Source organism: Lolium rigidum, chromosome 4 (assembly GCF_022539505.1).
Source record: "Lolium rigidum isolate FL_2022 chromosome 4, APGP_CSIRO_Lrig_0.1, whole genome shotgun sequence".
NCBI classification, from domain to species: domain Eukaryota; kingdom Viridiplantae; phylum Streptophyta; class Magnoliopsida; order Poales; family Poaceae; genus Lolium; species Lolium rigidum.
Window position 1 is genome coordinate 247,900,677 of NC_061511.1, and position 14,886 is coordinate 247,915,562.

The 14,886-nt window shown below is 44.3% G+C and overlaps 1 protein-coding gene and 1 pseudogene across 2 annotated transcripts; both read right to left on the bottom strand.

Annotated features, from left to right (window-relative positions):
• Window positions 1–6,083: 6,083 nt before the first annotated feature.
• LOC124707458 lies at window positions 6,084–9,430 on the bottom strand (annotated as a pseudogene).
• A 694-nt stretch (window positions 9,431–10,124) lies between these two features.
• LOC124707459 (abscisic acid receptor PYL5) lies at window positions 10,125–12,487 on the bottom strand. Of its 2 annotated transcripts, XR_007004867.1 has the most exons (4): window positions 12,185–12,487; window positions 11,656–11,874; window positions 10,681–10,979; window positions 10,125–10,383 (listed from the first exon to the last, which is right to left on the bottom strand). XR_007004867.1 is itself a non-coding variant. In XM_047239113.1 (3 exons), the coding sequence occupies exons 1-3, from the start codon at window positions 12,356–12,358 to the stop codon at window positions 10,764–10,766; spliced, it is 609 nt and encodes a 202-aa protein (XP_047095069.1). In that variant the 5' UTR covers window positions 12,359–12,485; the 3' UTR covers window positions 10,293–10,763. The 2 variants fall into 2 exon arrangements, 1 of the variants encoding a protein (XP_047095069.1); XM_047239113.1 differs by having other exon boundaries at window positions 10,293–10,979; window positions 12,185–12,485.
• Between the last annotated feature and the right edge of the window lie 2,399 nt (window positions 12,488–14,886).

Genomic DNA, 14,886 nt, shown 5'->3' on the forward strand with positions numbered 1-14,886 from the left:
CACGGAGCCAGCCATCCTTTGTGTTCGTCAACCGAAGATGAGGACTCACTCCTTCCCGCCTTAATCCTTCTCTGCTTCATTTGAAAGTGGTACGCGGACCGGACAGAGAAGACACCGTTCTTCGTATAGTTCCAAGCTGGACAGTCTTCCATATCAGGCCCTCCAATGGCGACCTTCTAAATATCCTGCACATTGAAACCAAAAGAGTACTGCCGCAGCTTCGCCTCATTCCAAGCCAAACCATCTTCAGTTAGAAAGTCAGCCACATTTCTTACCCCCTCCCCCGGCGCCTCTGGCATACGACCCAGTGGTCGTTGCAACCCAGTTCTAGGGATCCAATTGTTCTTGCAGGCATCAATACTATGGCCATTTCCCACTCTCCAAATAAGGCCATTTTTCAGCAGATCCCTTCCGTGAAGAATGCTCCGCCATGAGAACGATCCCCCACCAGGGCAGCTAGCACGGAAAATGCCCGAGTGCTTGAAATAGCGGGCTTTGAGCACCTTTGCACACATCGAATTTGGCACACTAAGCAACCTCCACGCCTGCTTCACCAAGAGTGCATGGTTAAAAACCTCAAAGTTTCGGAAGCCCATGCCTCCCGACTTTTTAGGTTGGCACATTTTGTCCCACGAGATCCAGTGAACTCGTCGAGAGCCATCCGCATCACCCCACCAGAAATCCGAGGCTATTGAGCTTAACTTCTTGCATTGCCGTTTATTAAACTTGAAGCAACTCATTGGGTAGGTAAGGGTAGCCTGTAGTACTAGTTCACAAGTATTTCCTTGCCTTTCTTTGACAGCCCCTGACCCTTCCACCAGATACCTTCGCCCCGATCTATCTGTAATGTATTGGAAACACCCATCTTTTGACTTGCCCACCACTGTTGGTAGGCCTAGGTACCTTTCACTTAGGGCTTCTGCCGCGTAAGCTAGGATTGATGTAGTCATAGATCGTGGGATTACCGCGTAAACAAAATTTTCTACCGCATAAACTCGATGAAGCATGTCGGAGGTCCCTTGAGAAGCTCCCTCATGTGCGGCTCGTCTAAGTGCTACAGATGCAGCGCCTCCAAAGTATACACACCTACGAAGTGGAAGCATCACACGTCGGACTGCTAGGTTAGCACATGCAACTAAGGCGTGAGAGGAGTGGCGGCTAGGTGGAGTGGTTCAACCCTAATCAGCTCGCCCCAGCCTCTCTTATATAGGCGTCCCTGATGGGTTTAAACACTTGAGTCCCATTACGACCGTTTTCATAGTCTAATTTGAATCCGTATACGAAACCGACTATATGGTACCTACTCATACCCTATGCAGTGCTTTATATTTTAGCCGCACGGTACGTTTGAAATCCTATAAAGTCCCGCCATGGGGCCGCAGTGGATACATATCTCACCATAGTCCTTTTTGGTCGTCCTCGAAATTATAATGATACATGTGATATCTCGTTCTTAAAAATACTATATGTTATACAACCTGACACCATTAAACAAAGTGTGGCATACGTATAACACATCCCGATGCAAGACAAACATAAATTTTGTTTACATCGTACACCCTGTATTACACTATTTGGGTGTTGTATATACACCCGCGTATTACACTATTTGGGTGTTGTATGGGAGACAAATCACACCAGCAGTAACATTATCGTGCACCACTACAAGGATGCGGTACCCCGTAATTGTGCAACACTCGGTCCTTAAGAAACTCTCCATGAGGTACCTTCATGTCTACCATACAAAGGTTTAGGGTCGAGACATTGATATGCGGTCCTCGCCACGCCATTCATACCGTACGCTAAGTCAATTGTAAGGTGCTTTGCGAAACACAATAAGGATACAAGCCAAACTACAAGAAAAGATACCATGCATCTCGCTTACCGGCATGGCTTTTGTTGCAACGGCGGATCACCACCCTTGTGACACCCCTGATGTCACCGGGGTTGTGTCGTCGAATTATTATGCATGCATACTTGGGATTTATTTTTATTCCATTAAAAAGTAAAGAAAATCGGATCCCTTGGGGCACATAGATACCTTCGCGGGGTCCATAGTCCCGCCTACGATTTGATTCCGCATATGAAACCAACTATACGGTACCCATCTCATACCATATGCAGTGCTTTCTATATTAGCCGTCCGGTACGTTCGAAATCCTATGAAGTCCTCATCCAACCCATCTTGGGGCCGCAATGGATAGATACCTCACCATAGTCCTTTTTGGTCGTCCTCACCATAGTCCTTTTTGGGTGTTGTATGGGAGACAAAGCACACTAGCAGTAACATTATTGTGCACCACTATAAGGATACGGTACCCCGTAAATGTGCAACACTCGGTCCTTAAGAAACTCTCCATGGGGTACCTTCATATCTACCATACAGAGGTTTGCGGTCGAGACATTGATATGCGGTCCTTATCACGCCATTCATACCATACGCTAGGTCAATCGTGATGTGCTTTATGGAACACGAGGAGGAGACGAGCCAACCTACAAAAAAAGTTTACGAATTACACATCCGGACATCAACATTACTTGCATTCGCTGATACTCGACCATGCCCGCAGCCGCCAACGTCACCCCGGACATCATAGACGGAGGGATAATACAATGTGTAGCACAACTACCTGCTAACAATCTTTGTTAACAATCTTTGTTGAACTCGTCTCAGTCTGACAAAATCACAAAACGATACATGATTATGAGTTACTGTACGAACCAAAGCACCTGCTTGAAGCTGAGACAAGATGGTCGAATGGACGGAGCTGAACATCCTTCCCCTGAGAGTATAATGATACATACCTCAACCGACTACCATTGGTACCCCGTAATTGTGCAACACTAGGTCCTTAAGAAACCCTCCATGAGGTACCTTCGACCAGGGCGCAAAGAAGACCACCGCCGTGCGTGTAAAGGTGGGGGAGTCGCTAAGGCCCTGCCCAAGCTGTCGGCGGCGTTCACCAAAGAAAAGGAGGCAGGGCAGTTCCAGATCGAAGCGCGGCGTAATGCAGTACAAGGGTCGTAGCGAGAAGTGCCCCGTCGCTGTCATCTGCCCGCTCAAGTTGCAGCTCATCGACCCGAACGTCGCCGCCACCGCCTTCCAATAGACTAACCATCCTCCTCTCCCAAGAAGGGAGAAGACGGGGACTAAAAATGGCTATGTGGTCCTTATCACACCAGCCATACCGAACGCTAGGTCCTTATATCAAATACATGCGGCATTAATCGAGAAGATATAGTCCTCTCGACCGAGGTCATTTAAGGAAATTTAGAGGATATTGGCATGATGTCCTCAAATAAAAAAAAACATGCATTGTACATTGTTGCGTCTCATAAAGGAGACAATTCATAACAAAAATTCATTAAGAATTACATAATAGCATCTATTTTATCCCTGCTAAAACTCCGGGTGTGATACCGTCGTATTATGGTGTGACCTAGTATAGGCATGCAGTTCTTAACAAAAAAAACATATCGTACACTAGGTAATATCATAAAGTCTTTATGTATCCTCTATGCATCGGCCTGTCTCCGATAATTGAGAGGATCAATTATCATGCGGCCCTCAATAAAAGAAAAAATAATTACCCACATGGTAAATTGTTGCATCTCATATAGGTGACAAGTAAAGACACAAATTTTTTAAAAATTGCACCGGTGAAACCTTAAAAATTGTATAGTCCATGCGGTCCTTATCAAAATCTTCATATCGTTCATAGTGTAAATATCATAGAGTCCTTGATGTGTCGTCAAATAGAAGCAACATTAATCGAGAAGATATTGGCATTGGCCCCTCAAATAAATAAAACGCTCGCATAGTACATTGTTGCATATCATAGGAGACAAGTAAAATACAAAAACAAAAATCTTAAAAATTACATAATTACATCTGTTATAGCCCTGCTTATACCTCTGAGTGTGATCCCATCGTATTATTAGATGATCTAATATAGCCATGCGGTCCTCAACAAAATAGTTATATCGTACACCAGGTAATATCATATAGTCCTTGTTAAAATCTCCATAGTGTACATAGCGTAATATCATAGAGTGCTTGTCAATTTGACTTTGTATAGTCCAAGCGATACTTATCAAAAATCTCCATATCTTTAACATACCTCCTGGGTGCGATATCGTCACCTTGTAAATTTGAGTTTGTATAGGGATTCGAGTTGATGTCGCTTAGGGATTCGAGTTGCAACTAAAAGAGGAGACAATACACACACAAAAAAAAACTTACGAATTACACTTTCGCACATATTTTAACCTCGATCATACCGATATGGGTTATCATAAAGTTCTTATGATATATTCTGATCATCGGTTTTGAGTCATCGATGGATTATGCTTGTATACATTTATTTCACGATAGCTAAGTCCAGCATGAAATTTTCCTTAATTCTCATTGTAAGAAATAACCTTTGGGTGCGACATAGCCGTGTCTAAGATTCGCGAAAATTCAGAGTGATACTATAACTAAGAGTGATACATGTGGTACACATCATACTACATTTAAGAATATACATGTGGTACACGTCATACTACAATGCGCAAAAGAAACAATGCGATTAGGTAAGTCCAGCACAAAATTTCCCTTTGTTCTTAGCATAAGAACAAGTAACAATCGAATCGCTTGGCGCACCTAGATACCTTCGGGTGTCGACATTTCGTTTATCCCTATGCGGTCCTTAGCGCGCCATCCATATTGTACTCTAGGTTTATCATAAAGTACTTGGTATTTGTGGCCAAAAACTCTTTAACCCTCCACGAAATTAAAACACCTGCAACTCAAAAAAGGTGACAGGTCCCACAAGAAAAGTCTTACGAATTACGCTTTCACTCACTTTTTAGCCTAGCTCGTACCGATATGGGTTTTTGAGACATCGATGGAATATGCTTGTATACATCTATTTCATGGTAGGTCAGTCCAGCATGAAAATATCCTTTCTAGTACCGATATGGGTTATCATAAAGTTACCCATCCACCGTCCCAAGTTTAGACTCAGAGGGCGAACACACACAACAGCCATGGGGCAGCGGGACTGCTGCGACTACGATGACGACTGCTGCAACTGCAACTGCAGCTGGACAGAAATCTCTATCTGGGGCGTCGTCTAGTATAGCCATGCGGTCCTCAACAAAATAGTTATATCGTACACCAGGTAATATCATATAGTCCTTGTTAAAATCTCCATAGTGTACATAGCGTAATATCATAGAGTGCTTGTCAATTTGACTTTGTATAGTCCAAGCGGTACTTATCAAAAATCTCCATATCGTTAACATACCTCCTGGGTGCGATATCGTCGCCTTGTCAATTTGAGTTTGTATAGCCCAAGCAGTACTTATAAAAAATCTCCATATCGTTCACAGTGTGATATAATAGAGTCCTTTATGTCAAATATAGGACGACATTAATCAAAAATATATTGGCATGCAACCCTCAAATAAATAAAACCCCTAAATTGTACATTGTTGTATCTTGTAGAGGAGACAAGTCAAAACAAAAAAATTCTTAGGAATTACATGGTTGTATCTATTCTAGCCTTGCAGATACCTCCAGGTGAGATTAATCAAGAAGATATCAGCATGCAGCCCTCAAAAAAACACCCACTGACTTTGTCTTCTCGTGCCGCGGGGACCCCTGTTGTGGATGAAATAGAGAAATCATCATTCAGCATTAAGGAGCATGAATTCACACTAAACGAATTTGTTGATAAATAGACTAATAGAATTTTTCGATAACAAAACATATCGCACATCCGCAATGAATTTCCTGCACTGTGTTGCTCTTTGCTTTATTCCAAAGTGCTTTTCCTTCTACCCTTTGCTGTTCAGAAACCAGGAATCTTTCCGACTCATGGCCTGAAACACAAGCTGGCATCTTATAACGTAACAAGATGCCAGCTTGTACGAGATCTTGATCAAGAACGTATGAAACAGCCTATTACAACTAAAGACTACCAACTAACACACATCTGCCATACCATTTGAAACAACCTGACAGAAGTTTTCGCTAGCATATAAATTTTTGCTCAAGCAGCCGATACTGAGGGGTAGCATCAAACTTATTTAGAATATAAATCTAATAGTATAAAATTTGTGGCATACATCTCATATTTTGTTGATAAAATTAATGGTTAAAGTTTTATAAAGTACATGGAGACCTAATGAACCGGTACTCACATCATTCCACATCCATCCTTTCATGCTCATGTAGCAAGAACTTAGATTACATTACAAACACTACTGATAGCATCATAAAATTTCTTGGTTACATCCTCATCATCACAGTAAATCACAGTTCTTTCAGACATAATCTTCACCAGAGCGTCTCCCGGACTAGTAACCACAACCAACCCACCATCATCTACAGAAAAAGAACATGACATCCCCTTATCTTGCAACGCTGACAACAACCGGCCTGCATCGGCAGCTCCCTAGTGTAGCAACTGCTGCTTTGACTGACCATCAGGCCGATCCTTTGGAGCGACCATCATATACTGTCCATTGCTGAGATGGAGCTTTGCTCTCAACCTCGCGACAGCGATGGTCCCGTCCAACTGCCTAGGCTGCAACCCAAGGGCGACATTGGCTGCAAGTCGCACCTCAAATTCTTCCCGTGTATTCGGGACTTCGATGGTCGTGCCCTTGGAGTAATACAGCAACGACCATGGAGCATCCTCCTTCAGTGGGCACCGTGACTTCATTTCTTCAGGAAACTCCACGGTGAAGTGCAGCATATGTTAAATAATAATTGGCTTGTAGGAAAGTAGCTCCACTGATGGATGCGAGAAAATATGCCGCTTCATACCAGCACGAGCTTCGGTTTGAGAACTGCCAGCAATGGGTTTATTTTCCCAGCCCTGTCGACAAGAAAGTCGAGCTTTTAATCTGCATATATTCTGCGTTGCTAGTAATGAAGTAGAATAACATAAGGTTCGATGTTGGAACATACTTTATTCCAGAAAGGAAAGAACACTCAAGAACTTGGATTGCCGCAGGCATGAAAGGCTTAAGAGCCAACTTAGCATCAACTCCTTGCTGCAGATAAAATAATTATGTAATTAGCATTACAATAGCAGCCAAGATTTTGCTAGGTTCGGTACAAAGATTAGACACTTTCTTACCTCTAAAACAAGAAGATTTCATTTATCTGCATGCCACCGACGAATCAAATGGACAACTGTGCTATGCCTAAGGCTCCTGTCTGGACAAAATACAATGCAAGGCTCCTTCCATGCTGCCCTGACAGGATTCAAATGTTGTTACACGGAAGAAAAGAATGGGACAACAGATTAAAAGTAACTGAAGCCCAACTGTCCAAGTGAACTCATATGAATACAAAACAGTTGATGGTCAATTAATTATGCTAAACATAGCAACCAAATATTACTTGACCTGTGTAGAATTAGCATACAACCAAAATAAGAAACAGCCAGTACCAAACTTCTATAAGGAGAGTAGTAGTAGAAGAGACAAACATGTCACAATTTGTGATCCTAAGCTAAACAATCTTAAGGTTGTCTATTAAGCTTACTTCATATAGTAGTAATAACCAATAAATTTTTGATAAACTTCTTACAGCAGGGCCTTTGAGTATAGATGAGGTAACATAGATAGTTTGTCTTCCTTCAAAAGCTCCACATGGCCAAATAATGCCTCCCAAGAGAATAGCTGCAGGATAAACCAATGTTCAAGAAATCCTGAATCGCTAACTTATCGGTCAGCCTTAAAATGGAGATTAATCGCTTATCGGACGATTAATCGATTTTATTGGTCGGCCATTTATCGGCTTAATTTTTTGTAAATTCTAATTTTCAGCACTAAATTTTATATAATATGCTATGCATAGATAATATTGAAGCATTGAACAGAAGTATTACCTTGATTTCTTGCATTTGAATCAACAAAAATGAAAATTTTGAGCTAATGTATAGTTCTACAAGACAATAAAACAAAAATAACGACTGGCACACCGAATATCAGCGAAATTTCATTGAAAATCGACCAAAATATCGGTCATCGGACTGAAAATCGGCCAAAATATCGATGTAGCGATAAATTAGCCGAGATGCTAAAATCTTATCGGTTACCACCCGATTTACGATAAATCGGCCGATAAATCGGTATCTCGGCCGATTTTTTGAACAATAGGATAAACAATGTTCCAGTAAGACCATGCTAAATTCATATGTCAACACTAGCATAGTGAGAAGAGAATGACCTTTTCTTGGCGTGGCTTGCATAGCCATTCTGGCACGGCATTGGTAAAGGCAATCATTTTTTCTGCTGCACCAGAAATCATAAATATGGGTACGCTGACTCAAACAGGAACAAAATGTCAGACCAAGAAAACAGATGAAAAACATGTGGGAAAACTAATGGGTGATACAGAGAAAATATAGTAATTTGGAATGAGCCTAATATTTCATGTTGAACTAAAGGATTCCCCACAATATTTCATATTACAACAGCGAAGAACTAAACACCCTTTGTACCACATGCATCTCTAAACTATCTTTATAGCTAATTATCTAACAGCCAGTTGAACTGAGTCAGTCATTGTCAACTGGCATTTTAACATTAGCAAAACTATCATATCCAAACAAAGTATATGCTGGGATTCCCCTGTCAGCCGTGTTAATTAGACAAAAATAAAATAAAGATATGAGTCAGACTAAACCAGACAACACGGCTGTACACGGCCAATAACTTGAAAATAGGTGGCTTGCAAGTCTCAAGGAATATACATTCAAATACAGAGCATACCAGTCAAATACGCCTAACTTATGCTAGTACACTACGAAATGTTTTGTTTCTCGGTCATCTGCACACAATATCATACGATGCGAACTCTGTATCTCTCAATGTGAACCAAAATTCATTTGTTACTTCAAAACCCACATTACGGCCCAAATGACCAAACCAATTGTAAAATCTTGCAGGTGTATACCAACAAACAGTGACCATCCTAAGATCTCAGAAAAAGGCAACGAACCTCTTCTCCCATGTATGCGCGGATGGAGGCAAATCGGAAGAGTTAACAGAGGGAACGGCGCCGAGCACTCCGTGAAATCCGCCGCTGCTACCAGATCTCCCAGACTCGACGCTCCAGCTTGGGCTGCTGCACTCGTCTTCCTTCTGGATTGCGTCCTCCCGATCTAGCCCCGGCCAATCTAGGCCTGGAACTCCCATGCTGGAGCCGACGAGAGCAACTGAGTCAGACTGCCGCCGGCGAGAAAACCGAACTTGAAAGAGGAAACGAGACTCTGAGATCGACCTTAGGAGAAGTTGGGTGAACCCTTGGGGGCTGCCATGGACCTCCATCGCCGCCACCCGTCGGGATCTAGACGGAGACGGCGGTTGTCGCGTGTGTGCTACAGCCCAGAGAGGAGGCGAGTGGGATTCGATTCGAACTGGCCAAGCCCACGTTCTGAACGATACCACACGTCGTCTGCGGGCCCCGACCGTATATCGTACACGGCCCCCCCCGCCGTATCGTACTGCGTCCATCGCGTATTGGAGGAAAATGCCGGTCAAACCTTGCAGCACGTGGGCCCGGCACCCGAATCTTACAGCGGCACGGACGGAGGCTGATATCAACAACGCCCCAGATCAGCTGCGCGAAGGCATTTTCGATAGAAGGATGATTTTCTATCCTCTTCGTCGTGACTCCTACACTTAAAAGGGCTGGTAAGCTAACTCCACACTGGAAAATTTAGACATTTTCCTCACCAGTTCCGTCTCTTACAATACCAAGAACTCGTGATCTTGTGTAAAAATTGTTGAAAAAGATATACCCCTCTATCTAAGGAAGATTATATGAGATTTCTCAAAATTTAGATGTATCTAGACAATAAATAACATCTAGATACATCCAGATTTTGACAAAGTTCAGACAGTACAAAGTAGCCGGCAAAGAATTGAGCAACTACATGTGTTTATCTTCCATATTCTAAAGATATGCGGAGACCGGGTGTATTACGTCAAACTCTGAAGTAATAAAGCGCCATTTTTCGAAAAAAATATTCTAAAGATATGCCTACTAGCTCAGCTTCATCCATCTCATAGCGCGCTGAACGTCCCCCATTAGCTATTGGAACTCTCGGAGGAGGGGCTGACCTCACACAGGAAATGGCTGACTGCACACAGGAAAATTTAGACATTTTCCTCATCAATTCTGTCTCTTACAATCACAAGAACTCATGACCTCGTCTAAGAATTGTTGACACAGATATACTATCATTTAACTTTGAGAGGAGTACTCTTCCACCAAGTGCTTAAAATTGCAAAGAAAAATATCCATTTACTTCCATTTCAGTAGCAGCGAATGAGAACTCTTCCACCAATGTATATATTACAGCGCATTCCCAAAATCTACAAGTCAAAATCCCCAATCCCAAGTGTTAGTGGAAAGTCATCCGAAAATATAGTACAATAGGCATCGCAAATGCAGAAAAAGAAAACACTAGGTTGTTTCAAATGCACCAAAGATGGCAAAAACTACTCCATATGCTTCTCTGTTACATATACATACTGCGTATGCATACATAACCGTGAGGTAGCTTAGGTGCAGTTGCTAAGACCTAAAGCATCACTAGCTACCTACTACAAATACATAGCCTACATACTAATCCTTACAAAAGACATGTGAAAACAAAATGGAGAATCTACCATTCTGAAAAAGATGGAAATTTCTGGCTGGCCTTTGAATCTTCTTATTCATGCTGATTCACACGTACGTGCCGGGGTGGATGCTATTGCTCAAGCGGCGATGTAGGTGACTGAACCGCTAGCCGTTCCGATACCTCAGCGAGAGATGTGAGGTTGCACTTGATCACGGCCTCAACGAAATAGCAGGTTTCATCCTTTGTGTTGCCGTCAGGCACATCAACCACGAAGGACTCTATTACAAGCGTCCCTGGCCTCCCATCAATGCTCTCTGGGTGGACAGTTATGATGGATGAGTAGTTCTGAAGAAGTGGCAACACAGAAGATTAGCATGGATCAAACAGACGCTTAAAGAAGTAGTAAAGATCATCAGCGTAGGCATGTCCAATCAAAAAACTTTGCTTTACAATAGTAGCAACTGTGGTCAAAATCTTCTACTTGCGAGGTTCGAGAAACAGGAAAGCCACATGCAGATCAACCAGATTCATACACATGATTTCCTTCTAGAGAAGGCAGACAAAGCATGCAAATTTCACACTGCAAGGTATGATGATCATGTTCCTTGCTTAGTAGGTCAAATAAGTGATTTTCTAGTAAGACTGACCAATAAACACTCGGTGATCTCCTTTAGAAGCTAAATGCTTTATTTCTGATTAGTAGTTACACAAATGAGAGAGTAAAATGCTACGGAGTATATATTTGTCACAACACTGAAATAAAAAACAAGCTTTCTGACAGATAAACACTCGGGTGATATCTTCAGAAGCTAGATGCGTAGTTACAAAGGAGAGATGCAGTGAGTGAAATGCTATATATATTTGTGACGACACATAAATGAAAACAAGCTTTCTGATCTGCCAGACAAAGCTTCAATGTTATATCCTCAAGCTAACATCTATGGCCATTTTAGCATCAGACTTGAACTGAAACATTTGGCAAGTACTGTAAGAAGTATAGCACGAAATGGCTAGCACGTACCCTGAGCCTGTGGTCGCCGCCAACAAACTTGACACTGAGGATGTGCTCGTCGTCGTCCAGCTGCTCGAGCCTCTCGGTGCTAGTGGTGGCCGGCAGGCCGGTCTTGACGTTGACCTCCCGCACGCTGCCGATCTCGAGGTCGCCGCCCCGCAGCACGCAGCGGCTGACGAACGGCTTGTATCGCTGCGGCTGGTCGAAGCTCCGCACCAGCGACCAAACCTGCAAACCCGGCACCACATCAATCAAAACAAGTCCGCGCCACGAAACAGATATCCATCCGCCCGCCAGGAAAAGAGAGAGGAATCGGCACATTGAACTCCGCTACACCACACCAATGGTATCAACAGACAGGGAAGCATCCGAACAAGATCGAGAAACCAAGCGCAGCGAGAGGAGAGCTCCAGATCCAGGAAAAGACAGCACCCACCACCAACCGAGGCGAGCACGGCAAGGGAATCGACGAACCCACGCAACAGTGAAAGGAACAGCATCGGAAGGAAGGGGGAAGGGGACAGGGTGGGCGTCTCACGAGGTGCACGGGGGCCTTGATGTGCTTGACGAGGGCCGAGGTGCACTGGTTCTCGGCGGGCGCGTGGCCGTGCAGCCGCCGCATGTGCTCCGCCTCCGCCGCCGCTCCTCCAGCACCGGCCGCCTCGTCGCTGAGCCTCCAGCCCCGCGCGGCGCCACCTACGAGGCCGACCATGGCGGATCCCCCCTCGCCGCCGCTCCGACCGGTGGTTGGGCTGGCCGCCGCTGTCCTAGCTGTCTTTTTCAGCTCCTCTGCTGCTGGTTGCCGGGGTGGGTTGGGCTAATCCGTTTGGTGGGGTTCCTTACGCGGGCGGGTACAAAAATCTGCGTGGTGAGGGGACGGGCGGGCGGGCCCACCCACGAGTTATCCATGCGCAGACCCCGAGGCCAGGGAAGCTTCACCGGAGCGTGCGCCGGGTCCATGGACCAGGGCCTGCTTCTAGGAAACCACGGTGGCTGCTATTTTCAGCCAGTAGGCATGTGTATAGGCTCAGAAAAATATCCCTTGCCACATCTAAAAAGAGCACGCTACAAGTCATTGCCAGCTAGGACTTTTAACATGGAGCCATTGCAGTTAGTAGGAGAGAAATTATTTTATCTTAGGTTGCCTAACTTTCATTTAGCTTAGTTTCCTTCACTCTGTGTGCTTGATGAGACATTTTGATGGTAACCCTTGCAACTCACTCTCAACAACAATAATCTGGAAATGACACCATTGCATGACCCACTAGCCACTTGGAGGATATTTTACTATTTTGGTTAATGATGATATTCTAGCTAATGTGTGAACTAATGTTACCTCTAAATGATACTACAGGTTTTAGTTCACAAGTGATGACGAATGATGGTTAGAGACCCTCCGATTGCTATTCAAGAGAAGTGTCACTGTTTTGGCTTGTTTTTCTCTTGATTTATGTTTAAGTTATTGTAAACACCGTACTATTAAGAGAGGCAGTCTTGATGTGCTTATCGGGGATGTTGTCAGCAGCCTACCACCCAAATACCATCACACAAAAGAGAGGAGACATAGTTCGGAGGAGAATGAACCGTTTTGAAGGTTTTCAGCAAAATCCAGCGGCCAAACCGGCAACGCCGGACTCACCGCCAGAATGACCGGCTGGATGTCGGGAGCCAAACCGGTGCGGGCCGAAACGATATACTGATTGACCTCCCGGATGAGGTCCATATCCAGCCGGTTGTTCCGGCGCAGGTGTCGGCGTAGGCCCGGCCCACAGGAATGGTTCAGCTCAGGAGTTGGCTTCTTGGCCGTGTCGCTGGTCTGGTTCAGCGGCCTGCCTAGCGCGTCTTCTAGCCATTTCGTCGATAGGACTGGCCCACCAGTCTAGGCGTCGGTTGGTCCAGCAAGAGCTCCGGCAGTGCCGACTTTCCGCCGGACTAACCCATTGTAACTTTTTCAAAACAACTAGTTTCTCCTCCAACCTATAAATACCCTTTCTTCCAGCTTGATAATGTTAGGTCAACTATTTCTATCATATCCTTGAGCTCTCTCACTCCATTAGTGAAACACCAAATAGCTTAGATCTCCCATTTTACCCACTTAAAGCCAAATCCTTTTGGTAGAAGGCAAGAGGAGGTCCCGATCTATGATCCCACGAAGCCAACCATCATTCCCCCTTGAGTTCATCGAGCAAACTTGTTACTCTTGGGTTTGTGAGTCTAGCGTCACTCGGAAGCATCCGGGTTGTGAATTTGCTCTAAGAAGAAGTTTGTGAGAGTTTGGAGACTACCTTAAAGTCTACCACATGTGAGCGAGCTATTTCTTCGTGGGATAGGCTCCGAAGAAGAAGGTGATCCTTCGTGGCGTTGGAAAATCCTTCGTGGGATCCCACATCTCTCAGGCGCAAAGTACCATCCTCCCAAGGAAGGGAACACAAAAATACGTCTTCCTAACCGATCTCTTTACTTGTATTATTTAACTTTGTGATAGCTTTCGTGCTTGAAGTACCTTGTATCATTATCTAGGTATTGCCTCACCTAGTTTGCATTAGGCACACAAGCCTAAAATTGTAAAAGATTTAAGGAAATTTTGTAGAATGTATTCACCCCCTCTAGGTTATCATCTCTATCCTTTCACCACTTTATGAGAAGGAAATTTGGGTCATCTAGCTCTAAGTCTGCTCTTCTGCCCTAGCTGCAATAACAATTCACAAACGGTAGTGATACGTCTCAAACGTATCTATAATTTTTGATGCTTCATGCTTGTTTTACACCAATTCATATGTGTTTTGTTTAAACTTCGTTGCACTTTTACATGATTTCCGGCACTAACCTATTAACAAGATGCCAAAGTGTCAGTTCCCTGTTTTCTGCTGTTTTTGTATTTCAGAAAAGTTGTACAGGAAATATTCTCGAAATTGGACGAAACAAAAGCCGAAGTCAATATTTTACCGAAACGAAGACGAAGTCTGGAGGGGGGACAAAGAGGCGCATCAGGGCGCCCACACCACCCCTAGGCGCGGCCTAGGGCTGGCCCGCGCCTAGGGTAGGTGTGGGGCCCACAGATGCCCCACCGACCTGAATCCTCCGTCTATTTATACATCTTCTCGGGAAAACCCTAGATACTCAAGCCTCCATCTACGAAAAGTTCCGTCGCGGCCGCCATCGCCGAACCCATCTCGGGGGGTTCTGAAGCTCTTCCCAGCACCCTGCCGGAGGGGGAAATCATCGCCGGAGGCATCTACA

What these genes read in the sequence shown, in the direction of transcription:
- LOC124707459 (XM_047239113.1), bottom strand. Translation starts at nt 12,358, where the DNA reads ATGGTCGGCCTCGTAGGTGGCGCCGCGCGGGGCTGGAGGCTCAGCGAC. An exon ending in TCAAGGCCCCCGTGCACCTC is followed by an intron (nt 11,875 to 12,184) that starts GTGAGACGCCCA and finishes CCGGGTTTGCAG; the next exon opens with GTTTGGTCGCTGGTGCGGAG. An exon ending in GCGGCGACCACAGGCTCAGG is followed by an intron (nt 10,980 to 11,655) that starts GTACGTGCTAGC and finishes CCACTTCTTCAG; the next exon opens with AACTACTCATCCATCATAAC.